General features: G+C 38.1%; 1 protein-coding gene across 1 annotated transcript; it reads left to right on the top strand.

The window, feature by feature from the left end:
* Window positions 1-120: 120 nt before the first annotated feature.
* Window positions 121-26,696, top strand: LOC139166437 (protein spire homolog 1-like). The gene is made up of 13 exons (XM_070749952.1): window positions 121-454; window positions 1,528-1,571; window positions 2,082-2,246; window positions 4,827-4,952; window positions 5,137-5,193; window positions 6,253-6,366; window positions 8,228-8,357; window positions 10,552-10,727; window positions 14,031-14,162; window positions 17,248-17,309; window positions 20,126-20,153; window positions 20,467-20,606; window positions 25,794-26,696. The coding sequence occupies exons 1-13, from the start codon at window positions 226-228 to the stop codon at window positions 25,969-25,971; spliced, it is 1,581 nt and encodes a 526-aa protein (XP_070606053.1). The 5' UTR covers window positions 121-225; the 3' UTR covers window positions 25,972-26,696.
* Window positions 26,697-27,831: the final 1,135 nt, after the last annotated feature.

The following is a 27,831-nucleotide window of genomic DNA, read 5'->3' as shown; positions in this document are numbered from 1 at the left end:
ATTCTGGGAGTTGAAGTCCACAAGTTTAAAGATCCCTAGTATAGAGTAACTCTGTATGGAGTTACTTCCCCTTTAAGAAATTCATCCACATGTTCTCTAAATAACTAAACCTGAAACAATCACATCAAAGGATATAAATTAGACACAGAGGAAGTACTTGTTGGGTTGTAAAGATTTCACTTAGTTCTGTGATGAGCAGAAGAAAGGACAAAACCAGCAATTACAATGGTTAATACTGATATCACAGAGGTCTCTCTAACTCAGTTTCTAAGATTTTATAAACAGCCCATAAGCGAAGAACAAGCCTGGGCTATTTGCTTTAAATGTTGTTATAAAATGAATCAGATATTAGCTCAGGAACTAGATTCTGTAGTACAGATGAAGCTTCCAGAAATTGATGAGCTCTATATTCATTCTGACGGAAGTATATCTTTCACTGTCAAACATAACTATGGTGAGAAATTACGATTAAAATTACTAAAATGGTGGTTTATTTTAGACTTGTTGATAATGATGAGTTGTTGTTTGAAGGACACAACTGAGTAAGACCAAGAGAGTTAAAAGTATTTTAAAGCCTTAATTTTAGTTTTTTCTCTTAAAATGATAAGTATCTGATAATTTTTTCCCTTTGAAAAATACCTCTAGACGGCTTGAAGTTTTATGTATTGTTTTAAATCATAGGCACAAATTATACTGGCTATGTTATATAAAATATAACACAAGCATTATAATAGTATATACATATATATATAGTATGCACTATATGTCAAAACACTGGAAGTCTATCATCACACTTAAAAGCTAGAAAAATGTGTATATTCTGATAATGTATTTATGCTGATTTATAGAAATAATTATTTCAGAAATAGAAGTACAGTACACCTTCCTATAACAACCAGGCTAGGGAATATGTGCCTATCAAATCTGCTCACCAAGTATATTTAACATTTCTGTTCTATTTTTAAACCAGACTCTGTAAACAGAAGATAGTCCTTTATAAAATATGTGACTACCTTCATCCAGTTATTTTTTTATTTTTTTATTTTAAACATTATAATCCTATATATCAGCCTATTTCAATCTAAGTTTTTCAAATGTATTTGACTACTGTCATGTACCTGCAATATGGCCATGAAGGATGTTATCTGTAGTCTAGAGCAGTGTTTCCCAACCTTGGCAACTTGAAGATATTTGGACTTCAACTCCCAGAATTCCCCAACCAGCATTCGCATTCGCTTGCTGGGGAATTCTGGGAGTTGAAGTCCAAATATCTTCAAGTTGCCAAGGTTGGGAAACACTGGTCTAGAGGAAATGAGGAATGTTGTTATAATGTTTCTTCCCTCCCCCATGTTCGTTCTGACAAAATAAAGGTTTTCCCATCTATCTACAGTGGAATATTTTGATTAAGAACTAGATTTATGACTCACAGAGTGTTGCTCATCTGTCCTTAGTCAATATATTATCAATATCTTCCATGGTCACCCTGAACATGCAAATTAAATTGAAATTGACAAAAATTTGTTTCAGATGGTCACATAAATCAACAGCCAAGAGAGATTTTAGAAGATAAGGTAAGATTATGATGCTTGACACAATTGAAGGCATTCTCTTGCCATTAGCAAAATAATGTAGTGATTTGGTAGTGACTATATTTAGGTTCAGCTGTTAGATAATTCATTTAGCATGGATGGGATTTCATTCTTCTTGTAACCATGAATAAACCTCTGGGGGGAGGGTCTTCTATGTGGCTGCCCCGGCTCTATGAAACCCATCTCCCCCTGATGTCCATTACCTCCCACCATGATGGCCTTCCAAAAGGCTACGAAAACCTAGCTTTGCGGACAGGACTGGTGGCCGTCAAGTTGACATCTGTCATGGCCGAATTGTACTGAATGGTATTTATATGTGTTGATTGGATTGTTTGAGCTGTGGGTTTTTTAATCTGGGGTTTATAGTTTTAAATATTTATATTTGACTTATTTTATTGTATTTGTATCTTTTTACATTTTTTGTGCATTGGTTTTGACAAAACTGTTTTAGGATTTTCAGAATTGACCAATCACTCAGTATTTCCTTTCTAGTTGACAGAATCATTAGGAAAATTGATCTACAAAGCTCTAGACTGGGGAATCGAGAACTATATGGAGAGAGAGCTGAGTCAGTCCCTGACAAAGCTAATAACCTTTATGGTCAAACTGAACTCAGAGACCTCAAACACCACAGTTGCTTTTCAGGATGTAATCAAGGTCTTGTATGTTTCATGTGATTTATATCTTTAGCCATTTGTTCTAAATGTCCTTTGGATGGGTAGAAAAAATAATGTTACACATTCAGTATAAAGTATAAGGAAGAACAGTGATGGAATGAATCTGTCTATATAGGAAAAGCTCCTTCCTTCCTTCCCTCCCTCCCTCCCTCCCTACTTACTTACTTACTTACTTAAATATGTTAATCTCCTTTGAATGCATTCAGTTTAAAGTGCAGCTTTAAGTTAATTGTTTATTTAACTTTAGCAATTAGTTTAAATACTTTAATTAATAAAAACACTGATGTAATACTTTTAAATACAATTGTTATAGAAGTTCACATTGAAGTATGTACATCTATAATGTAATTCAATACTTATAAAGGCACCTAGTTTTATAAGTCCATTTCAATCCACAATGGTGGGAAAATAAAAATAATCAAAACACAAAACCATGCCAATACTAAATCTCATATCATAGTGATTGTTTAGATTTGTTTCACTTGTTTTGTTCACACTCTCTGCGTTCAATGTAGATCTGCTAATCTGGAGTTTTGTTATTATTATTTTTTTAATTAGTTTTTCTTAAAATAAACAGACACACATACAAACATTAAACATAAAGTGGGGGTGCATTTCCCCCGCTTCTCTTGAAAGTATAGATTCAAATACAGAAAAAGAATACATAATTGAATATATGTTGAATATTAAAAAGTCTAGTAAATTTGGGTTAGAATTTTCAAAATCTTAAGTACTATGCATATATAAACTAAAGTTCTTAATATGTTGCTTATACATAAACTAATATACCATAATCATCAAACAATACATTTAATCTAATTTTAACTACTATACGTGTATAAACCAAAATTCTTTATATATTGCTTATACATAAACTAATATACCATAATCATCAAACAATACATTTAAACTAATTTTAACTACTATACGTATATAAACCAAAATTCTTAATATGTTGCTTGTACATAAACTACTATACCATAATCATCAAAAAATACATTTAAACTAATATTAACATTGTTATCACCTAGGTAAAAACAAATACAAAAGATTAACTAAAAATAAATTTGTATATCTTATTTTTTCTTGTCTATCCATTTATAAACATTGTTCAATGTTTCATAGAATTTAGTATCTTCTTGATCATTTAATCGTCTTGTCATCATATCCATTTCAGCGCAATCTAATATTTTAGCTATAACTTCTTCTTCCTTGGGGATTTCTTCCCCCTTCCAATTTTGCGCATATATTATTCTAGCCGCAGTTAATATGTGTATAATTAAGTAAAGAATTTCTTTCTTATAAGTCTGGTTGGTAATTCCTAATACCTATTGGAGTTTTGTTATTTTAAATGTAGTTATTGAATAAAGAATTGAAGTTTCTCTCCCCCCCACCCTCTCTCGCAAGTTGGATATATAAAATCCTTGGTGCTCTCTGAGCTTGGTTGTTTGCTGGTGCATGTTTCATTACCTGATTAGGTAACATCCTTAGTGATAAAGAGCATTTAATTTATAAGTAGCTTACCTTAATCAATAAACATACAGTACAGCCATAAAGAGTTTGCTTTATCACCATTTTTTAAAAAGGCAACCATAAAGCTAAAAAGAAAACAAAAAGACTAGAATACATCCTTTCCAGTAAACATTATTCGGATAAGAATAGATTTAAAATCAGAAAAAATAATCAAGCAGAAAAAAAACCTCCCAAAAAAATCAAGGAATTATGAAGGAGAAAGCTGTACCCCAACAGCACTGACAAGGCAAGCTACAATATATAAACAAGAAGCAACCGCCACACTCCCTAGCATTGATTAAGTAACCTAGTTGGGTAATGAAAGGACCATATTTCTACCTGAGCTACAACATATTGTATATCATCTTCTTTTGGAAGTTGAAGACGGTTGCTTTTAAAGGTATCTTCCTATGTCCTAATAGCTTGCATATCAGAGATGGCGAACCTATGGCATGGGTGCCACAGGTGGCACGCAGAGCCCATATCTGCTGACACAAGGGCCTCCGGGGGCCAGGGAAAGCTGTTTTCGTCCTCACCAGGCATTGAATTATGGGTGTGGGCACTCGTGCATGTACGATAATGCACATGCACACTCTTTCAGCACTCAAGGAAAAAAAGGTTCGCCATCACTGGCTTACATGCTAAACCAATGTAAAATTGCCCTGTGGTCCAAGTTTATGTTTTCCCACAAAACTGTAATTATTATACAACAAATATTTAATTATTTCTCCTTTGGTTTAGCAAATATCTAAGATGCGGCATAGAAGTTGCATTTATTAAAATTAAATTTTATATAAAATCAAGTTGATCACTTGATCTGGCCCTTTATTTATTTAGTTGATTTGGTTTTGACTACATTTAGAGGACTTGCAAAAATACATTTCTAATGTCTAATGGTTTCTAGTCCATTATTATAAGCTGTCCCCTGAGTAGAAAGATTTAGTGGAAGTGGAGCAGGATTTGCATGTCAGGTCTATACATTCAGAAGTTATTTTAATGAATGTAATTGAATATGTGTCCAAAACTTATGACTGTTTCTCCATTTTAGATCTGTGAGGAACACTTTCACGGGCCGTCCGAAGCTGCCAGTCATTATACAGCTATCTGCCAAATGCTATTCTCTGAGTACCTTGAGCTCCAGAAACTTACGTTAACCATACAGAGTTGCAAAGAGGTATTTGGAGGGTGCGAGAACACAGTAGCTAAATCGTCTTCATCACATCATAATTTACTTAACGACTTCTCCATCACATCATCATTTTTCTTTTGAAATTGGAGGAAAACTATGCAGAAAGTTGAAAAGGTAATCAAAGGGTTTTACGCTGAGCAAACAAAAATTTCTTTTTAATGTATTTCAGTATTTGAGAACAATGGATGCAGAAGACTGTTCTGCCAGACAGAAGACAAACAATTGGGTAAGGACAGTCTACTTTGCTATTTTCAATACTAATTTTATTAAAAATTACAATTAAAAAAGTAAAAATTAATACAAACTAAAAATGAATAAAAAGTTGCAGAAACGAAAAACAGAAAGAATAGAAGAAAAGGTATATTGTAAAGAAAAAAGAAGAAATATGAAAAGGCAGTCACTAGTATAAACAATTTCAGTAATTTATCACTTCATAAATAAAAACAGATGATCTCTTTTTTTCCATACCAGATCACATATCTTTTTAGATATGTATGTAAAATCTGTAAAACTCCATTGTTCAGCTCTGAGCAGCAGAATAAATCCATTAAGAGATAGCAACACATATGTTTTATCTTTGATCAAATAAAATAACTTTTTATTCTTTCTTTTTACTTTTAACAGTCTTGATCTTTAGTCCCATCCAAGAATGTCCTAAAACTTGATTTCTTTTCATTTTTCCTTTATCCCATCTCATAAAATTCTTCAAAGCTTTAATAAGTCTCTTTTGTAAATTCAATACAGGAAAATTACCCAGATCCTTCTCTTGGTTTGTTATTTGAATAGTCCATTTAACTGGTAAGTTGTCTCCCAGCGCTCTAAACCTAGTGGAAACCACTGTCTTATAGGTTTCTTGCAAGGAGCAAGTGCATGGAGCACTTGTGGATACCCTCAAATCCTCTCCTTGTTCAGAGAGAATTACAAAGAGCCTCTGAACTCACCTGCTCTTTATTCCAAACCTTGTTCAATATTTGATGAATCCAGGAAAAAAACTCAACCCTGGGGAGAAGGGGGGAGGGATTGCATTATGAAATAAGGCAAATGTTTTTTCTTGTTTCAGATTACAAATCGCTTCCATCTATTAACTTTTTCATATATTATAGCGGTGGAAATTCTGAATATTATAAACTGGTCTGTTACAAGAACAACAATTTTTAAAAATACTCAACAACTTGCATTTTAGGAATCATACAACATGATACACCTGCAGGCTAATATGAATCCTTTAGGTTGGGCTTGCCCGTTTGAGGATGGTTTGTGGTAGGATGTATTTGGTTATTTACAGAAAAGTATGAGACTGGGGCACACTCGGCACAGCATTTCTTCAGGAGAAGGTGCCCTTTCATCTTACAGTATGGTGGTCGATGATATCAAAAACAAACGCTACAGCCTCCAACCAGTAAGTATTGGGTCATATCAGACCTAGCAGAATTTATTTTATTTTATTTTATTTTATTTTATTTTATTTTATTTTATTTTATTTTATTTATTTTATTTATTTTATTTATTTTATTTATTTTATTTTATTTATTTTATTTATTTTATTTATTTTATTTATTTTATTTATTTTATTTATTTTATTTATTTTATTTATTTTATTTATTTTATTTATTTTATTTATTTTATTTATTTTATTTATTTTATTTATTTTATTTATTTTATTTTTATTTTATTTTATTTCATTTTATTTCATTTCATTTCATTATTTCATTTCATTTCATTTATTTCATTTATTTTATTTATTTTATTTATTTTATTTATTTTATTTATTTTATTTATTTTATTTATTTTATTTATTTATTTTATTTATTTTATTTATTTATTTATTTATTTATTTTATTTTATTTTATTTTTATTTTATTTCATTTCATTTCATTATTTCATTTATTTTATTTTATTTTATTTCATTTCATTTCATTTCATCATTTCATCATTTCATTTCATTTTATTTTATTTTATTTCATTTCATTTCATTTCATTATTTCATTTCATTTCATTATTTTATTTTATTTTATTTTATTTTATTTTTAATATGCTGCTCTCTCTGAGGACTCGGGGCGGCTTACAACATGTAAAAGACAATGAAAAACATCTGAAATCCAATTTTAATTTAAAACTAACTAATCTTAAACCCTAGTACAGTGATGGCAAACCTCTTGAGCATGGGCGTGCGCTATCGCACATGTGTAAGTGCCCACACTCAAAGTTGTATTGCTATTGTTGTGAGCCACCCCGAGTCTTCGGAGAGGGGCGGCATACAAATCTAATAAAATCTAAAACTTAAACATAATTCAATGCATGGGAAGGGTGAAAACAGCTTCCCCTTCTCCTGGAGTCCCTCTGGAGGCCACAAACGACCTATTTCCCAACTTCTTGTGGGCCCAGTTGGCTCGTGTTTCACTGTCCCCAGGCTCCAAAGGCTTCCCTGCAACTGGGGTAGGGTAAAAATGCCCTCCTCTACCTCCCAGAGGCTCTCTGGAAGTCAAAAAAGCCCTCCCAGAGCCTCTGTGGAAGCCAAAACACAGCTGGCTGGTACATACATACACGTTGGAGCTGAGACAGGGCAACGGCTTGTGCACCAGCAGATATGGCTCGGCGTACCACCTGTGACACCCGCGCCATAGGTTCGCCACCACTGCCCTAGTACATTAAAAATCAGTCACTCCCATTCAAAGAGCAAGCATCCATTTCATTTCATTCATTCAAGCATCCATTTCATTCATCGGCCAGGGGACAAGTAATTAATAACTCCAAGCCTGATGGCACAAATGAATCTTCAGACTCTTGCGTAAGGCGAAGAGTGTGGGGACAGTGCAGATCTCTGGGGGGAGCTGGTTCCAGTGGGCCGGGGCTCCCACAGAGAAGGCTCTTCCCCTAGGTCCCACCAAGTGACATTGTCTAGTTAACGGGACCCGGAGAAGGCCGAAGCTGTGGGACCTGACTGGTAGCTGGGAGTCATGGGGCAGGAGGCAGTCCCGTAGGTAATCTTCTTTATGTATATGTGAGACTCACTCATTTGTGAGACATCTATCAATGTGATAAGGGCTGAAGAGGGCCACCACACCATGTGCAAGTCTTTCCCTCTTCAATTTTACTAAGCTTCTTTGCTTGATTATGTCTGCACTTTCCTGTCATGCCCGAGAGTAGTTTTCTTTCCTTTGTTAAAAAAAAATCAGTGTCATGCTGGGCTTGGCAACCTTTTCAACTGCAAGGCCTTAGATTCCTGTCATCTTTCATTTGTAAATGACTGTATTTGCTAGGCATCAGTATGGAAATTGAAAGAGAACACCTGTCAAGAACTCAGCCTGCACGAGCGGCTTATGAGGGAAGTGAAAAATACACCTAAACTTCGACGGATCTTTGAACAGAAAAGTAGCAACAATTATGAAGGTATGTTCAAAACATTTGTGATAATGTAAATTGAAGAAGACTGAGGCAGTCGGTTCTTTTAAATTCTTTATTTGGCTCAGCAGGAGAAAGCTCTTTTTGGAAAGTGACTTCAACTCGGAACGTGACTGACTGAAACAGTGTCAGAGCGCTCCTTATATACTTTTACTTTCCCGCCTAAACTCAACTGTCATTGTTTCAACCAATCAGAATGCTCAATCCACATTCAACTTATTTACATTGCTTCAATGCATATTTAACATAAATGTCTTTGAATTTTTACTGTGTATTGGTTAGAGCTTCAGAGACTTTCAACAGACTGTACCTGTTGAACTGAATTTCCAGTCAGTGCATAAACTGTCTGGAAATAGAAACATAGAAGATTGACGGCAGAAAAAAACCTCATGGTCCATCTAGTCTGCTCTTATACTATTTCCTGTATTTTATCTTAGGATAGATTTATGTTTATCCCAGGCATGTTTAAATTCAGTTACTGTGGATTTACCAACCACGTCTTCTGGAAGTTTGTTCAAAGCATCTACTACTCTTTCGGTAAAATAATCTTTTCTCAAATGAAGCCAACTTAGAAAATCTCTTTCTTTGGTTTATGTCCCATCCATAACACATGATTATTCTGATTCATGGCGACCTCTTTTCCTATCATACTGAAAAATAACACCATCTCAATATTTTTCTTCTCACTTGGGCTAAAAGGGAGAATGGGGCAGTATTGCAATCTTTTTCTCATTTTTTAAAAAAAATTCCTCCGCTAGTAAACTTACTTTTAAGATTATGGTGTAATTGTTACACCAGTACATGTGCAAAAAAATACATCCATCATTTTGCTTTTTCATTAATGAATTTTTTCTTTTATAATCAAAATTATGGGCAGAAAGAAATCCCAGCTTATCCCACACATATTCAACGGAACATTTCTATTTTTTCCCTTCTATTCTTGGTTAAGAACTTTGTTTTTAAGATATATTACAGCTAGCATATGATGAAAGTTCCAATACAATGATCTGATATAAAATAAGGTCAATGTTTACCAGATCGTCACATGAATTTGGTCTATATAAACAAATTCCTTAAAATGGAATCATAATTTAAAAGAAGCATGTAGAACTTTGAATCCAACATCCTGTTCAATGCAAAAATCCAAAATAAATATTTCCAGTAGATGACTGTACAGCCTCTGTTGAAAAACATAGAGTGAAAAGAAATTCACTACCTCCTTTGGTAACTGGTACCATGTTCAAATTCCTTTCCTATGCTCAACCAGAATATATAATAAAATTGATATATCTTAGGGCCTTAATTCTATGTCCTGGACCCTGGGACAATAGAGACTTGGTCATGGTTATCTTCTGCATAATCCCCTTCAGGAATTATTGATGCTACTACCAAGCTATATTTCTGTTTTCTTATACTTGCACATTTTATTTCTTTTTCTTATGAACTTTGCCTACATCTCTGCTCAGAATTTCATTCTGTTACTTTCAGTTCATTTATATAGCTTATCTAATCTATGTAGATTATTTTTTATTTTGTTTTTAGCTTCTAGAATATTAACTGTTCTATCCACTATTTTAATCTTTGGAAATCAAATGGAAACCTTTATTTTCTCTACTTCTCTAAGTCATTAAAATTACAACTATAGAGAGAAGTCATGGAGTTCAAGCATATATGTTTCCCCCCAAATTAAGTGATGCAACAATAAAATTACAATATCCTCATACAACTGTCAGTTGTTGACTAGTAATGAGAATCACTTTCTTGCAGTGGAGATACAGTTTAACTATCTCTAGTTAGTTATGGTAGTTAAAAAGTCAACTAGCATATATCTGAAAAAAAGTATTTCCATTTGATAGAATTAAGTTCTAAAATGCAGATAATAGTTTATATTTGTACAGTTCTCCCAAAACAAGTGGGTAATCTTATTATAACAAAATAAAACAACATTAATAAAGGAAAATATTTAAAAAATGTTTAATCCATATAGAATGCTAGGAAAAAAGAGGATCTTAAATAACAGAAATGAAATAAAATATTTGAATCAGACATATTGTACATTGTTATGTCATATAGTCTCTGCTGCATGTAGTGAGAATTAAGTATTTTATTATCTCTGAACAAAGTCAAAATAGTTTAAAATTTCTATTTACATTTTTGATTTTGTGTTGTTGTTTTTCTACAGGAGAGACTGACAACTTTGTCTTGAATTCTCCACATAAAAATATAATCTCTGAACAAAACATCAGCATTAACTTCTCAAAAGCTAAAAAAACAGAACCCAGCTGCATTTACTCAGATTTGGAATGGAAGATAAAACTAGGAAAGTTATGTGAGGATGGTAGGGGATCAGAAACCCAGGCAAGAACAAACAAATGACACTTATCTGTTCTTTTTCAACACATGTTTGTTTTTCCAAACCTTCATATTGAAAAGGTAGAGAAAAGTACAGTGGTTTGGAGAATTATTGCTGCTCCTCCTCTTTGTTTTGAATTTGGCTCTGAAGTCATACAAAGCTGAACAATGCATTGTCTCGTCCCTATATGCACATAATTAAAGATGTGCAAGCTTAAGTCACTCTGAGCTATAAGACGCACCTACCATTTTGGGGGAGAAAAATAAGGAAAAAAAATCTGCCTCTGACTCCCAGCAATTTGCCTCCTTGCAGCAAACAGCAAATAACCTGTTTCAGTTTCAGCATAGCCTGATTAGCAGAAAGGAGAGGGGGAGAATCTGCCTCTGCCTCACCGCAATTTGTCTCCTTGCAACAAACAGCCCATTTCAGATTCAATTTGCCGATGACTCTAAAGTGTGCAATAGGGTTGATATTCCTGGAGGGGTCTGTAATATGGTAAATGATTTAGCGTTACTAGATAAATGGTCAAAGCAATGGAAACTGCAGTTTAATGTTTCCAAATGTAAAATAATGCACTTGGGGAAAAGGAATCCTCAATCTGAGTATTGCATTGTCAGTTCTGTGTTAGCAAAAACTTCAGAAGAAAAGGATTTAGGGGTAGTGATTTCTGACAGTCTCAAAATGGGTGAGCAGTGTGGTCGGGTGGTAGGAAAGGCAAGTAGGATGCTTGGCTGCATAGCTAGAGGTATAACAAGCAGGAAGAGGGAGATTGTGATCCCCTTATATAGAGCGCTGGTGAGACCACATTTGGAGTACTGTGTTCAGTTCTCGAGACCTCACCTACAAAAAGATATTGACAAAATTGAACAGGTCCAAAGACGGGCTACAAGAATGGTGGAAGGTCTTAAGTATAAAACGTATCAGGAAAGACTTAATGAACTCAATCTGTAGTCTGGAACAGAGGTCCCCAACCGCCGGTCCGCGGACCGGGACCGGGCCGTTGGAGCTTTTCAGCCGGTCCGCGGCGCCAGGGCCCCCTCGGCCTTTCCGCATCACCAGCGGCGCTCCCCCCGCCAGCCAGCCAAGCCCCGCGCCCGCCGGAACCGGCTCCTCGCTCTCCCCCCGCCGCCCGCCGCGTTTGCAGGAGGTGGGGAGGGTTGGGCGGCCCGCCAAGGCCAGGAGGGACGCCGCTGCCCCCCCCCTCCTTCCCTCTCTCCGCCCGCCGCTGCGCCTCCTTGACAACGAGAGGAAATGCCGGCAAAGGCTTTCCTCAGCGGAGGCCGGCGAAGGTGATATTGAATGTCGGGGGAGAACGGGTATTTGCACGCGCTCCCTATCTCCCTGCTAGCCCACTCGGAATATTCAAAATAAGAAAAACCTTTGCCGGCGAAGGCTTTTCTTATTTTGAATATTCCGAGTGGGCTAGCAGGGGGATAGGGAGCGCTTGCAGCCGCCCGTTCTCCCCCGACATTCAATATCACCTTCGCCGGCCCCGCCTCTCCTCCAAACCCCCTTGCTGAGAGCCCGGGGCGAAAGTGCTCTCGCAAAGGTGAGGCGGGCAGGGCGTGCGCGCGTCATCGCTGAGAAGAATGGAGAGAGAACGAGAGTGAGTGAGAGCAACAGACAGCAAGATAGAGAGAAAGTGAGAAAGAGAGAGTGAGAAAGGGGGGGGAGAGAAAGAGATAGCAAGAGAGAGAACAAGAGAGAGAAAGAGCGTGAGAAAGAAAACAAGAAAGAGTGAGAGAGAGAGAAAGCAAAAGAGACAGAAAGAAAACAAGAGAGAGAAAGTGAGAAGAAGAGAGAAGAAGAGAGAAAGAGGGGGAGAGAGAGAGAAAGAGAGAGGGGGGAGAGAGAGAAAGAGAGGGAGAGGGAGAAAGAGAGAGGGAGAGGGGGGAGAGATAGCAAGAGAGGGAGAGAGGGAAAGGGGGAGAGAGGGGGAGAGAAAGAGAGAGGGAGAGAGAGAGGAGATAAAGGAAGAGGAGAGAGAGAAAGGAAGAGAAAGAAAGAAAGAGGGATAGAAAGAGAGAGAGAGTGAGAGATGCTCAGTGAGCCTTTCTTTGAAGTTGCCTTTCTTTCTTTCTCTTTCTTGCTTTCTTTCTTGCTCTTTTTCTTTCTCTCTTTTACCTTCCCTTCCTCTATTTCTTCTTTTCTTTCTCCTTCCTACCTTCTTCCCTTACTCTCCCCTTTCATAAGTTTCCTTGCTTCCTTCCTCTGTTCCTGTCCCTTCCCCCTTTCTTTCTTTCTTTCTTTCTTTCTTTCCTTCCTTTCCTCCCTCCATTTCTTGCTTTCCTTTTCCTTCCTCCCTTCCTTCCTCCCTCATTCCCTTCTTTCACTCCTTCCTCTCTTACTCTCCCCTTTCACACCTTTCCTTGCTTCCTTTGCACCCTTCTTTTGTTCCTGTCCCTTCCCTCTTTCCTTCCTTCCTTCCCACCCTCCGTCCATTCATTCACCCATTCCTCTCTTGATCGCCCCTTTTACGGCGCCGCTGACAGCTAGCTTCCCCCCCCCCCCCCTCACCGGGCCATGGAAAACTGGTCTAGCTTAAAGCCGGTCCCTGGTGCAAAAAAGGTTGGGGACCTCTGGTCTGGAAGACAGAAGGAAAAGGGGGGACATGATCGAAACATTTAAATATGTTAAAGGGTTAAATAGGGTTCAGGAGGGAAGTGTTTTTAATAGGAAAGTGAACACAAGAACAAGGGGACACAATCTGAAGTTAGTTGGGGGAAAGATCAAAGGCAACATGAGAAAATATTATTTTACTGAAAGAGTAGTAGATTCTTGGAACAAACTTCCAGCAGACGTGGTTGGTAAATCCACAGTAACCGAATTTAAACATGCCTGGGATAAACATATATCCATTGTAAGATAAAATACAGGAAATAGTATAAGGGCAGACTAGATGGACCATGAGGTCTTTTTCTGCCGTCAGTCTTCTATGTTTCTATGTTTCTAATTCAGCACAAGAAAAAAAAATCTGGGAGGCAAAGGCGGTTTTTTTCCCTTGTGCTAATCAGGCTGTGCTGAAGCTGAAATTGAAACAGGCTGTTTGCTGCAAGGAGGCAGATTGCTGGAAGGTAGAGGCCAAAGGGTGGAAGCCGGGGGGGGGGGCGGGCAGGACTACTTTCAATGTGTAAGACACACCCAAAGTTTCACCTTCGGGGTGGGGGAAGTACATCTTATACTCCAAAAAATATGGTTTTCACATTAAACAAAAAGCTCTTCAATTTATCTCTAAATTCCAGAGGACTTTGTTTTATTATAAATTTATCATGAAGAACAATTTCTGAATCTCTTCATTTGGTTTATAGTTGTCTTCCACTTACAATAAGACATGCTCAAGATGGTCATTACCAAGCATTGCAGATCTAATGGGGAAAAGATATTTAGAAATAAAAGATTCCTGCCAAAGAGCAACAAGCAATCTTCCTTCAAGGACTGAGGTAATTTTCGAATAAGAAGATTGATTCGTTGGTTGCTTTGTTAATATTTATTAAAACAGAGACGAGTGTTCATATAATATTTAAATGGTTAGTGATTAAGCTCATTTTTGCAACACTGGTCTGTCTAGTTAACTTTGTTCTCCTATAAACGTGATGGTGACCCTATGGCACATATACCAGAGGTGACACGCAGATCCCTCTCTGTGGGCACATGCACCTTCCCTAGCTGTTCTTCTGGTTTCCGGCACGCACTTGCATATACATGCACATATGGGCGTTCCGGTTTGGGCACTCTGTCCTGAAAAGGTTCATCATCACTGTCCTATACTACAGCGTTTCCCAACCGGTGTTCCGCGGCACACTGGTGTGCCGCGAGACATGGCCAGGTGTGCCGCCAAGCTTCAGCTGGGCGGGGCGCTGCCGGTACTTCCGTCCTGGGGCTCCCGCTCGCAGCTGTCTCCTGCTCGATGCCGCGGTTTTCGGCGCTCTCCTGCTGGGCCCCAAAGAAGGAAGGCAGGAAGAAGGAGAGCTCCATTCTTCGCACCTTTTTCCCGCCTTCTTTCTTTGGGGCCCAGCAGGAGAGCGCCGAAAACCGCGGCATCGAGCAGGAGGCGGGGGACAGCTGCGAGCGGGAGCCCCAGGACGGAAGTACCGGCAGCGCCCCGCCCAGCTGGAGCTCCTCTTTCGTCGACGGCAAGTGTCCGATGGGAGCGGGGGGGGGGGGGGTGGCCGCAGCGGCCGCAGGCAGTCAGGGGAGATGGCAGCGGCGAGAGGGATCGCTCGCTCTCTCTCTCTCAGCTGACTGCAAGTGGGAGCCCTGACGGTGGCGGTTGGACGTTCTGCTGGACGTCGTACATGCTGGCGCTGCGTGCCTGGCATATACGGTGTCCAGCACCACGTCCAGCTGCCGCCGTCAGGGCTCCCGCTTGCAGTCAGCTGAGAGAGAGAGAGAAAGAGAGACATATAAGAGGCAGAGAGAGAGAGAAAGAGAGACATAGCAAGAGAGGCAGAGAAAGAGAGACAGAGCAAGAAAGAGAGACAGCAAGAGAGGCAGAGAAAGAGAGATAGAGAAAGAGAGACATAGCAAGAGAGGCAGAGAGAGAGAAAAAGAAAGAGAGACATAGCAAGAGAAAAAGAGAGACTTAGCAAGAGAGGCACAGAGAGAGAGAGAGAGAAAGAGAAAGAAAGAGAGACATAGCAAGAGAGACAGAGAGAGAAAGAGAGATAGCAAGAGAGACAAAGAGAAAGAAAGAGACATATAGCAAGACAGTGAAAGAGAGAGAGAGAGCAAGAGAGAGAGAAAAAAGCAAGAAAGAGATAGCAAGAGAGACAGAGAGAGAGAGCAAGGGAGAGAGAAAGACATAGAGGAAGGGAAGGAGGGAGAGAGAAAGAGAGCAAAAAAGAGAGGAAGAAAGGAAGAAAGAGGGATGGAGAGAGAGAATGAAGGGAAGGAAGGAAAAGAGAGAAAGAGGGAGAAATAGAGCGAAAGGGAGGAAGAGAGAGGGTTTTTTTGTCCAAACTTTTCTTTAGCCCGCCCCCCCCCCCTTTCAGTGTTCCCCAGGATTTTGAAAATACGAATAATGTGCCGCGGCTCAAAAAAGGTTGGGAAACACTGCTATACTAATCCTTTGGCCAATGGATCAGATTGAACAATGTGTGGGTCATAGGCTGATTCCACCCCTTCTTTATGTAGAACCCTGAAGTTTCTTTCCTATTATTGCTTACCATTTACTCCCTCCCCAATAACAAGTAGATATGTTTAATGTGACCCATTTTATTTTTTTAAAACATCCACCCACCATCTCAGAAGAGAGGAAAATGAGATCAAAAGTTTCATTCCCCTTATTATCTTATTTCATTTTTTATTATTTTATTTATTTGTTTATGTTTTGTTTGTTTGTTTGTTTGTTTGTTTGTTCGTTCGTTCGTTCGTTCATTCATTCATTCATTCATTCATTCATTCATTCATTCATTCATTCATTCATTCGACTTCTATGCTCCCCAATCCCAAAGGACTCAGGGCGGCTTATAACAGTAATGAAAATACAATATAAATAGATACAACGCAATAAAAAAGAAATCGAACAATATCTAAAACTAAAACATTTTCAGAAACTAAAACCCCATAAAAAGTTGCTTTAAAAAGGCAATCACAGTCATACACATGCGCACCATTCATAGAGTTGGCCATCAAGAGTTGGAAGTAAATTTATTGCCCCGAGGCCTGCTGACAGGCTTCGTGGCCTTACAAAAGGCTGGGTGGGAGCAATACGGACATCAGGTGATATTTGGTTCCATAGAGCTGGGGCCACCACAGAGAAGGCCCTCCCCTGTGGTCCTGCCAACCTTCATTGCTTAGTCGATGGGACCTGGAGGAGGCCAACTCTGTGGGCTCTGGGAGGTATGCAGCAAGAGATGGTCCTGTAGATAGTCTGGCCCTGAGCCATATAGGGCTTTATAGGTAATAACCAACACCTTGAATTGTGCCCAGAGACTAATAGGAAGCCAGTGCAACTCGCGGAGTAAAGGTATTATATGGGTGTACCGAGGTTGCATTCTGGATTATTTGCAGTCTCCAAACACTTTTCAAGGGTAGACCCATGTAGAGCGCATAGCAATAATCAAGACGGGAGGTGATGAGGGCCTGAGTGACTGTGCGGAGAGCCTCCTGGTCCAAGTAGGGCCGCAACTGGTGAACCAGGCAAACCTGGGCAAAGGTCCTCCTAGCCACAGCCGAAATGATGAATTATGAACTCCTATTAGTGTTTTATATCACATACAGGTTTTTCACTCAGATTAAGCATACAAAATAGTGTAAATATCCTGGTGGATTGTTGTTATTATTATTATTATTATTATTTCTCATTTTACATTTGTGTGCAGAGCAAATAATGCAAAGCAATTCTCAGTCTTTTCAGTGAATTGAAGGTGTGGCTTATATAGCTATAAAATTACTGCAGAAACTGTAGCCCACATCTTAATCTCCAAACATTCTTTATTCTTTGCGTCAGTGTTATTACTTGCATTGATTTTTATCATATTATAAAACGAAATCGGACCATTTGTCACAACTTTCCATCCACAGCTTTGTCTCCTTTGCAACAACCAATCCTTTATATGGCCTTATGTGTGCCATCTCTGTGCTAAGTAAGTAAACAGAGCCTTTTTATAATTTATATACTTTTTATAATTTATAATTACTCCTTTTTACCTATAATTTGTGTGGTTAAGTTTTTTGAAAAAAGTCAAATGCCTTTGTTACCCTTGATAGTAGCTTTTAAATGTATTTTCTCTCGTGTCCTTCACTATTATTTAATAGAGCTGCTAAATACTTTGGATTTGAGATATTTGAAGTACTATAGAATGCACAGTGGTGCCAAAGCAACTCCTGCTTCCAACTCATTAAAGTAGCTATGTCATTTTCCAGGATGGCATGGCTGCTAGAAAAGCTTCCAGTCTTGGCAAATGAGCTATTAAACAGGTGCTATGTTAACGTTCACTTACATTCTACCACTCCTCTATCTGAAATAAGACACAGCTCTATGATTTATTATGGCTATGCAAAGCATTTTAAAGAACTGAGGAAAACTTTAAAACACTTGCCTGAGCTTTTCAAAGGATATTTGACAGTTTTAATCTTCCAAGAATGTCTCCTCTGCAATTATACATTTTAGGATGCACCTTTTAAAATTCTTTGTGCCACCCTGCTATGTATTGATATGTTTAATTGCTTTGCTTTTTTTAAATGTTCAATTTTCTAATTCTCTAATTTTCTAATTCTAATTTTCTAATTCTCCTAGATTGATTTACTTAGCATATTGAACTCACAATATATATTAACATTTCATCTAGATTATTAAAATGCAATAAAATATAAATATTCAAAATATATAGGTTCAAATACCAATGTCTAGATCAGGGGTCTCAAACTCAATTTACCCGACGTGTGGTCATCCAAAAGTTCAACCAATGCTGTTTCTATCCCATATCTGAGCCTGAAACCTAGCTAGAAGAGGTCCAGATAATTTACCTTATTCGGAATCCTCTGAAGCTGCAATATGACCAACTTTTCAACCATCATCCCTGAAAAAGGAAAACGAAAGGCTGCACTCAACTTATCCAGAGCAGTAGGGTCCAGCAAGAGTTTCTTGAGGAGGGAATGCAGCAACACCTCTTTAAATAGTACTGGCGACAATTTCTCTCTGATTCTTTCACAAGAATGAATTAATTGTCTCTAGGGCCCACTCACATGCCGTCTCTCAGGTGAACTTGACCAAGGTCATGCCTGCAGTCCCAAAGAACCTGTCCACTTCCTTTTTTTTTCTTTTTTCATCAATTTAACTCTAAGTGTATTAGAATGTGTAAACAAAATTCTTCTTTTCAATTAGAATATTATTTTGACTTAAAGATTTAGGATTTTATCCTTTTTTGCTGTATTAAAAATTGACTTCTAGAAAAGAGGGGTAATTGTAACCCCTACTATGTGTTTAAATGTTTGTAAATCTGTATGTCTTTTTATTAAAAATTAATAAAGTTTTTGAGGAAAAAAAAAGAACCTGTCCACTTCCTCAGGTCCCATAAGATCAAACCATTCCCAAATTCCTCAATAAGAGCATTCTCCAAGGATCTCCAATGGGTCTGCCCCATGCTTGGTCTTCATTTGAGAATGGATCTGAGCAACCATCATTAATAGTTGGCATATATGGTGTGTGTATGTCGCAAACGCCTCAGCATGGCCCTGAAGATTAATTTAGAGCCTCTTTACCAAACAAAAGGTCAACTGGCTCATACATATGACTGTTGCTGTGTCCCAAGGTCATATGATCATCTTAGGCAACCTTTTGACGAGAAAAATCAACGTGGAAACCAGTCACACTTTTATTTTTTTATTTTTTTGATTTTTATGCCCCCCTTCTCCTTAGACTCAGGGCGGCTTACAAAATGTTAGCAATAGCACTTTTTAACAGAGCTAGGCTATTGCCCCCACAATCCGGGTCCTCATTTTACCCACCTCGGAAGGATGGAAGGCTGAGTCAACCTTGAGCCGGTGATGAGATTTGAACTGCTGACCTTCAGATCTACAGTCAGCTTCAGTGGCCTGCAGTACAGCACTCTACCTGATAAGCTGCAGGTATTCACTTAAGAACTATTGCAAGAACAATTATAAAATGGGACAAAACTCACCTAACAAATGTCTCACTGAAAACTGAAATTTTAGGTTCAATTGTAGTCACAAATTGAGGAGTATCTGTACATTCCCAGCCTAGATCTGCCACCCTAAAATAACCAAGACTTTAGGAGAAAAGAGCCTTGGCTATTTTTCCCAAAACAGCATGGTTGCCTTCTGTTATGAAATCTGAAGCAATTCCACAGTTGAGCAGGGATCTAAATCTGGACATCAGTGGCCTTCAGCTGGCTGGGAGATTCTAGGAGTTGACATTCACACATTTTAAAGTTGTCAAGTTTGAAAAACACTGCCTAAATGGTGCTTTCCAAACCTATTATTTTATTTCCCAAGAAAATTTGACACTCTCTTCCAGTTATTTCAAAGCCAAGAAATAATTGTTTACCACTGCAATAGCAAATACTATTTTTATTGTTCGGTTTCCCCCTCAAATGAGACCAGATTTTCATTCCTGAGCACATGTTGATTAAATTCAGAGTTAATTGCAGTAAAGCATTTCATAAAAGACTTTGCAGTTGTGGCATTTGGGAATCTTTTCTTTGTGGGAAAGACTGCAATTGATCATGCAGGCATAAGGAAAAAATAACAAGCCAATTTCTAAGTCCCTGCAACTTATTTTGTATCTAGTGTTTGTGGTTTATTTTGTAACTCCTTTGTTATTTTTTTCCTTTTATTTTTATTTTTGTTCAATTCCTTTATTCTTTTTCTTTGTATTTGATTCTCTTCTTGTTTCATTTTATTCTATTGCTATAATTCATGTATTGCCTTTTAATTTTAGTGTGATCTGCAAAGATTGCTGCATCAAAGTAAGTTATTATTTTCTTTATTTTCTTTTTCATTAATTCTCTTTGTTTGATTGACCTATAAAGCATTCCATAAATTTAGCCTATACAGTATTTATAATGTTTTGTTTAGGAGCCATCAAGCAATTAATGTGTAAACATTTATCAAATTGCTTGAGGGTACTTTGTATCTGATTTATGTTGCATTATCCTATTTAATAATGCGCAGTTTCATTTTTTATTTAATAGTAATAGTGAACACCTTTCATTTATTTATTATATTAACTGATTTAAGTGATTCGATAGATGGGTTAATTATCCCGGTATTTTTCTCTAGATGTCTATGCCAGTCAGACCTTGTGTACGCCTTCCACTTAATTTATTTAAAGTCATACAACTGGGCAAGGAAGATGATGAGGGCCCACACAACCCAAAAGCTGCACTAGAACTTGAAGTAGAACAGTGGGATTCATCCAGGTGAGAGTTTGCCATGAAGATAAAACTACATTAATAATACAGACATTCTCTTCTCTATCTTGCCAATTCTCACATCTACTAGTCCCATGATTGATTGATTGATTGATTGATTGATTGATTGATTGACTTACTTACTTACTTACTTACTTACTTACTTACTTACTTACTTACTTACTTACTTACTTACTTACTTATTTACTTACTTATTTATTTATTGGATTTGTATGCCGCCCCTCTCTGCAGACTCGGGGCGGCTAACAACAGTAATAAAACAGCATATAATAATAATCCAATACTAAAAACAGTTAAAAACCCATTGTTATAAAAACCAAACATACATTCAGATATACCATGCATAAAATTGTAAAGGCCTAGGGGGAAAGAGTATCTCAATTCCCCCATGCCTGGTGGCAGAGTTGGGTTTTAAGCAGCTTACGAAAGGCAAGGAGGGTGGGGGCAATTCTAATATCTGGGGGGAGTTGGTTCCAGAGGGCCGGGGCCGCCACAGAGAAGGCTCTTCCCCTGGGTCCCGCCAAGCGACATTGTTTAGTTGACGGGACCCGGAGAAGACCCACTCTGTGGGACCTAACTGGTCGCTGGGATTCGTGCAGCAGAAGGCAAACCTATGACACACATGCCGGAAGTGGCACGCAAAGCCATTGCCCGTTGCTCTTCCGGCTTGGGTATGCCAGCCAGCTGATCTTCATATATACGGGAGTGCCAGAAACCGGAAGAGTAGCTGCTCGGTGTACATGCACATACCAGGAAGATGATCTTCCAGTTTCCGATGCACAATGGCCACCTGATCTTCCAGTTTCTGACGTGCATGTACATGCAAAGACCATCTGTACATGTGCACACTGGAAACTAGAAGATCTTCACAGCATATGCATGTGCACCAGGCGCCTGCTCTTCCAGTTTCTGGCACATGCGCACATGAGTGTGCATGAGCTCCCATTTCGGCACTTGGTACCGAAAAGTTTCACCAACACTGTCTATAATAAACTTTTGTTGATAAAATGATGCTTCTATGCTGAGAAAAATGGCTTCCACGTTCCATGATTCAAAAAATTATGAAATTGATTGCTTTTTTATTTCTATAGATAAATATATTATTTATTAGCTATTAGCTATTTATTAATTTCTAATAGAAACTAAACTATTGTTACATAGCAACAGCATTCCTGCCTGACTTGGGGGAGGCCACCTCAGGGTTCCCAGTGGAGTTCCCCAGGCTTATTATCCTGGACAGTGGTGGGTTGCTTACCTTCCTCACCAGTTTGCATTGTGACAGAAGTGCATGTTTTGTGCACACACAAGTCAGTTCCCAGTATATAAATAAAGCAAAAAGCAAAAACAATATGGCAGCATCTATGGCGCCGCTGAGAGAACCAGTTTGGGGGCATGGCAGGCCTGGATTGCTGCCGATTCCAGTGCCATGGCCCGCCAACTTACTACCAGTTCTATAGAAGTGGTCCGAACCAGGAGGAACCCACCTCTGTTTCTGGAGAACCTCTATCTGCCATCCTGTGGTTTGACCTTCACACATTGAAATAGCCTTGTGCGCAAGCATAGCACAGGACCTTATAAAAGAATCACAGAGACCATTGCGAAGTATACCTCCATATTTTTTTATTATTATTATTTTATTTATTTGTTTTTTCAAATATAATATATAAAAAAGAAAAAAACATGCATAAAAACATACACATACAACATTTGGGAAATGAAAGTTTCCCCACTTTTTAGTTGTTTGATCAGAGAATTTTGCTTCTTTCAAATAGTATTAATTTTTCAATTCTTTTATTCGACGTGTTGCTTTGCGTAGATTTTTATTTATTTCTTTGTTGCTCTTTTCTTTAGCCAATCATAAAATTTTGCCCATATTTTATAGTAATCTGATTTTTCTTTTCCCTCTAATCTTTTAGATAACCTGTCCATCTCCGCACAGTCTAGTATTTTTTAAATTATTATATTTTCTTCCGGTAGTTTCTCTATTTTCCATTGTTTGGCATATACAGTACTATCCTGGCAGCTGTTAGTACCCTGTTTCCCCGATAGTAAGACACCCCCGATTGTAAGACGTATCGGGGGTTTCAGGGGGGTCGGCTAATATAAGCCGTACCCCGAATGTAAGACATATGTCTTACTTTCAGGGAAACACGGGGGTATTACCGGGGGGGGAGCCCGATGACGTCGCTTCCAAGCTTCCCGCGCGCCCCTCGCCTTCGCCTCACCTCGCCGCCACCGCCTCTTCCCCGGCTGGTCTGAAGCGAGCCGAGCGGGCAGCGGCTTGCAGCGAAGGCGCTCGTCCCAGCAACCGAGTCCTGCCGAGGCTCGGCTGCAAGCGGCCAGCGAGGCCGACCAGCTCCGAGGCGAGCTGCCGGAGCTGCGCCCTCCTTCGCCCGCCTCCTTTCCGGCAGGCAGGTGGGGCTGCCCAACTGCGCAGAGCGGCTCCTCCCCTCCAGACACACGCTTCCCCGACACGCGTCTGTGGCTCCACACGTGCACGCCGCTTGGAGCCCTGAGGTTGAACTTGGAAAAGGGCTCACGAGGCTCCTGTCCCACGGCTGCCCTTCTGGACTCTGGGGAGATGCCTTCGGGAACGCGACCCTTTCAATTTTTTTCCAATGTAAGACATACCCCGAAAGTAAGACGTAGTGGGGCTTTTGGGGGTAAAAAGAAAGTAAGACACTGTCTTACTTTCGGGGAAACACGGTATGTGTATAACTAGATATCTTACCTCTTTTTCTATTTTTTTATTAAAAATACCCAATAAATATAATTCTGGGTTTTTTTCAATTTCTTCCATTTACTATTTCTTTTAACCAATTTGTTACTTTATTCCAGAAATGTTTTGCCTGTATGCATGTCCACCATTGGTGGTAGAACGTGCCTCTTTCTTTTTTGCACTTCCAGCATAATGGAGAGGTTTTTGGGAACATTTTTGATAGTCTTTCTGGTGATAGGTGCCACCCGTAAAACATTTTTAATTGGTTTTCCTTGAATGCAGTCAATTTTGTCATCCGCCAATTATTAGTCCATAATTTTTCCAATTGTTCTAATTCAATTGTGTAGCCAAAATTCATTCCCCAGCTTATCATATTCTCTTTTACAATTTCCACTTCTGTCTCATAACGAATCAAAAATTTATATATTTTACCAATTAATTTTTCATCATTTTTTAATAGTGTCCTGTCCAATTCACCCCTCCCTGTCTGAAAACCATATTCCTTTTTATCTTTTTGATATGCATCTTTTAATTGTAGGTATGTCCACCAATCTACTTTCTTACCATTATGTTCCAATTCTTCCTTTGTTTTTATATTCAATTGCTGATCCAATAATTCTTTATATCTAATTGTATTGTGGGGCTCCATATTTTTCTCATGACAGATATTCTATCTAGTAGAATGAAAAAGTACTATTGTGCATACTTAAAAGATCCAGTGGAATTATTTAATATTTATATCATTTTAAGCCATGGCCTGTGTTTATTAAATAAGCTATAATGGCCTGGAATATACTTTACTTGCGGGATTGCCTTCTGCCATATGAATCCCAGCAACTGGTTAGGTTCCCACAGAGTTGGCCTTCTCCAGGTCCCATCAACCAGACAATGTCACTTGGCAGGGGCTTGGCGGGGCCAAGGGGAAAAGCCTTCTCCGTGGGGGCCCCGGCCCTCTGGAATCAGCTCCCCTCAGAGATTTGCACTGCCCCCACCCACCTCACTTTCCGCAAGAGTCTTAAGACTCACATATGTTGCCAGGCTTGGGGCAATTAGATCTTGACACCCTGCCCAATAATTGTAATGTATGGCTGCGATCTGAATTTGTTTGATTGATTTTTAATATATTGGGATTTTTAGCTTAAGTAGTTTTTAATTAATTACATTTGTCTCTATATTCACTGTTTTATATTGTATGCTGTGAGCTGCCCCGAGTCTTCGGAGAGGGGCAGCATACAAATCTAATTAATAATAATAATAATAATAATAATAATAATAATAATAATAATAATAATTTTTTTTAAAAAAAACTATGGTCATAAAGGATCTCTGAAGGTGCTCAGAGACTCTCCAAAAGTTGGCATCAAATAGTAATTTCAATGAGATAGGGAAAATTAGTAACTTCCAAGCATTCCATCTGCTTTCAGGAAATTACTAATTTTAATTTACTATTTAAATTTAAATGTGAGGTTTGTTAAATAACATTTATTTTTATCCTGCCACTATCATTTATTTGTTTAGTTTCTACCGCTTTTGCATGTCCTAAAAAATTGAGAGTTTTGTGTCCTACCCTACACCCTACTTTAGAGCTACAGTTGCTGAGTTCCCAAGTTGTGATGAGTCTAAGTAAGGCAGGGTTTGGCAACCTTAAACACTCAGAGAGCTATTTGGACCCCTTTCCCACAGAAAATAAAACACAGGAGCCACAAAACTCTTTCCGTGCCTGACTATTTCCTGAGCGGACACAAAATTAGCATATATTTAGCAGAATTAAATTTATCCATGGTTGGCCTACCAGGGGTTGAAAAGCTTAACAAATTGTATGTGGCATACAAGGAATGTAGCATTGAAATTATCAATAAATATTATTATTATTATTATTATTATTATTATTATTATTATTATTATTAATTAGATTTGTATGCCAGCCCTCTCCGTAGATGGCATATTGTATATGGCATACATCGAATTACAATATACCAAACTTTTAAACTACTTTTGAGATTAAATCCCATGATACATTTCTACACCGATCTTATATGAAAGGAAAAGGTTTACCAAGAAAAGCATTTAATAAAATTGTTATCCATGGTTGGCCTACCAGGGGTTGAAAAGCTTAATAAATTGTATGTGGGTGTCGCACATTGGCAGTTGTGACACATATTTTGAGTGACAGAGCCATAGCAAGGGATGAAAGAGCCACATGTAGCTTCAGAGCCACAGGTTGCTAACCCCTGGTTTAAAACCAAACAAGCTTATTATAACTTAGTGTGATATGTGAAGACAGTAGCTTTTAGTTCCCATCATGTTGCAAATTAAACTACAAAGTAGAAAATTTGCTCACACATTTCTTCAAAAACATTTTTTAAATGCACACCCTTACTAGGTGTTCAAAACATACAAACGTATGAAAAAAAGCATATTTGAAAAATAATCTGAATTTTTCTCATGACTTCCAGAGTACCTCTTGTGTTTGAACCCCATTCCTTAACATCACCTTTTGCCTGTCGCATAAAAAGTATGATGGATTGGCCTTCCATGGATATATGTATCAAATGTGAGCAATACCTTCTGGAGATGCTGTCCCATCATTCTCCTAGTAGAAAAAGACACCTGTCGTGGGCTGAACTGGAATAACGGTTTTCTCTGCTGTGTAAAATTGGACAAATGTAAACCAGTAATCTTACAGACTTTAAACAAATTGATCCTTATTAACCCCCCACCCCACCCCTTTTAACTAACGGGACAAATTCTGTTAACCTGACCTGAAAAACTATACATATTTTAAAAATGAAAAACATCAAATACATTGTTGATCTTGTTACATGTAATTCATGAATAATTTCAAAAGCCACGCTTTAAGGTTTTTTGTCACAATTTAAATCTATACACTTAATGTTAAAACCTACGTGGTTGCAACTGTATACTTAAAATAAGCGACTGTCATCAAGGAAGAATATAGAAGATTTATTCCTCTGACAGGTTGAGAATCAATCCTCCAAGATTTAACCATGGTGTGCTGAGAGAACAAAGTAAAATTATGTAACATGCCATGAGGGGCCTTTTGATACAAAGCTGGTTTTACGAGCCTATTGTTTTCAGAAATGCTTGATGTGATGTTCTCCACAAGATGGCAGCAAACCCTGAAATTTTCATTTCTGCTATTGAGGGCCTTGTGACCTCTTTTATATGTTGTTCAGCATCTAATAGATATTAATCTAGACCTGTCGGTCAAACAGCTGCTAGAATAAAGTTGATTCATTTGTGCCCTTCAAAGTAGACGTTTAAAATAGGCTTTTGATATTTCTGTTTCAAAAGGAAAGTAGCATTGAAATTATCAATAAATATTATTATTATTATTATCATTATTATTATCATTATTATCATCATCATCATAGAAACATAGAAATATAGAAGACTGACGGCAGAAAAAGACCTCATGGTCCATCTAGTCTGCCCTTATACTATTTTTTGTATTTTATCTTAGGATGGATATATGTTTATCCCAGGCATGTTTAAATTCAGTTACTGTGAATTTATCTACCACGTCTGCTGGAAGTGTGTTCCAAGGATCTACTACTCTTTCAGTAAAATAATATTTTCTCATGTTGCTTTTGATCTTTCCCCCAACTAACTTCAGATTGTGTCCCCTTGTTCTTATGTTCACTTTCCTATTAAAAACACTTCCCTCCTGGACCTTATTTAACCCTTTAACATATTTAAATGTTTCAATCATGTCCCCCCTTTTCCTTCTGTCCTCCAGACTATACATATTGAGTTCATTAAGTCTTTCCTGATACGTTTTATGCTTAAGACCTTCCACCATTCTTGTAGCCCGTCTTTGGACCTGTTCAATTTTGTCAATATCTTTTTGTAGGTGAGGTCTCCAGAACTGAACACAGTATTCCAAATGTGGTCTCACCAGCACTCTATATAGCGGAATCATAATCTCCCTCTTCCTGCTTGTTATACCTCTAGCTATGCAGGCAAGCATCCTACTTGCTTTCCCTACCACCTGACTGCACTGTTCACCCATTTTGAGACTGTCAGAAATCACTACCCCTAAATCATTTTCTTCCGAAGTTTTTGCTAACACAGAACTGCCAATACAATACTCAGATTGAGGATTCCTTTTCCTCAAGTGCATTATTTTACATTTGGAAACATTAAACTGCAGTTTCCATTGCTTTGACCATTTATCTAGTAAAGCTAAATCATTTACCATATTACAGACGTCTCCAGGAATATCAACCCTATTGCACACTTTAGAGTCATCGGCAAATAGGACGATCATCGTCATCATCATCATCATCATCATTAGTAGTAGTAGCAGTAGTAGTAGTAGCAGTAGTAGTAGTAGTAATAGTAGTAGTAGTAGTATTTATTAGATTTGTATGCCACCCCTTTCCGTAGAGGGTATATTGTATATGGCATACATCGAATTACAATATACCAAACATTTAAACTACTTTTGAGATTAAATCCCATGATACATTT

The sequence above is a fragment of the Erythrolamprus reginae genome, chromosome 4, assembly GCF_031021105.1.
Source record: "Erythrolamprus reginae isolate rEryReg1 chromosome 4, rEryReg1.hap1, whole genome shotgun sequence".
NCBI lineage: Eukaryota > Metazoa > Chordata > Lepidosauria > Squamata > Dipsadidae > Erythrolamprus > Erythrolamprus reginae.
Note: the sequence above shows the minus strand (reverse complement) of the source record. Positions and strands in the feature narration are given on the sequence as shown.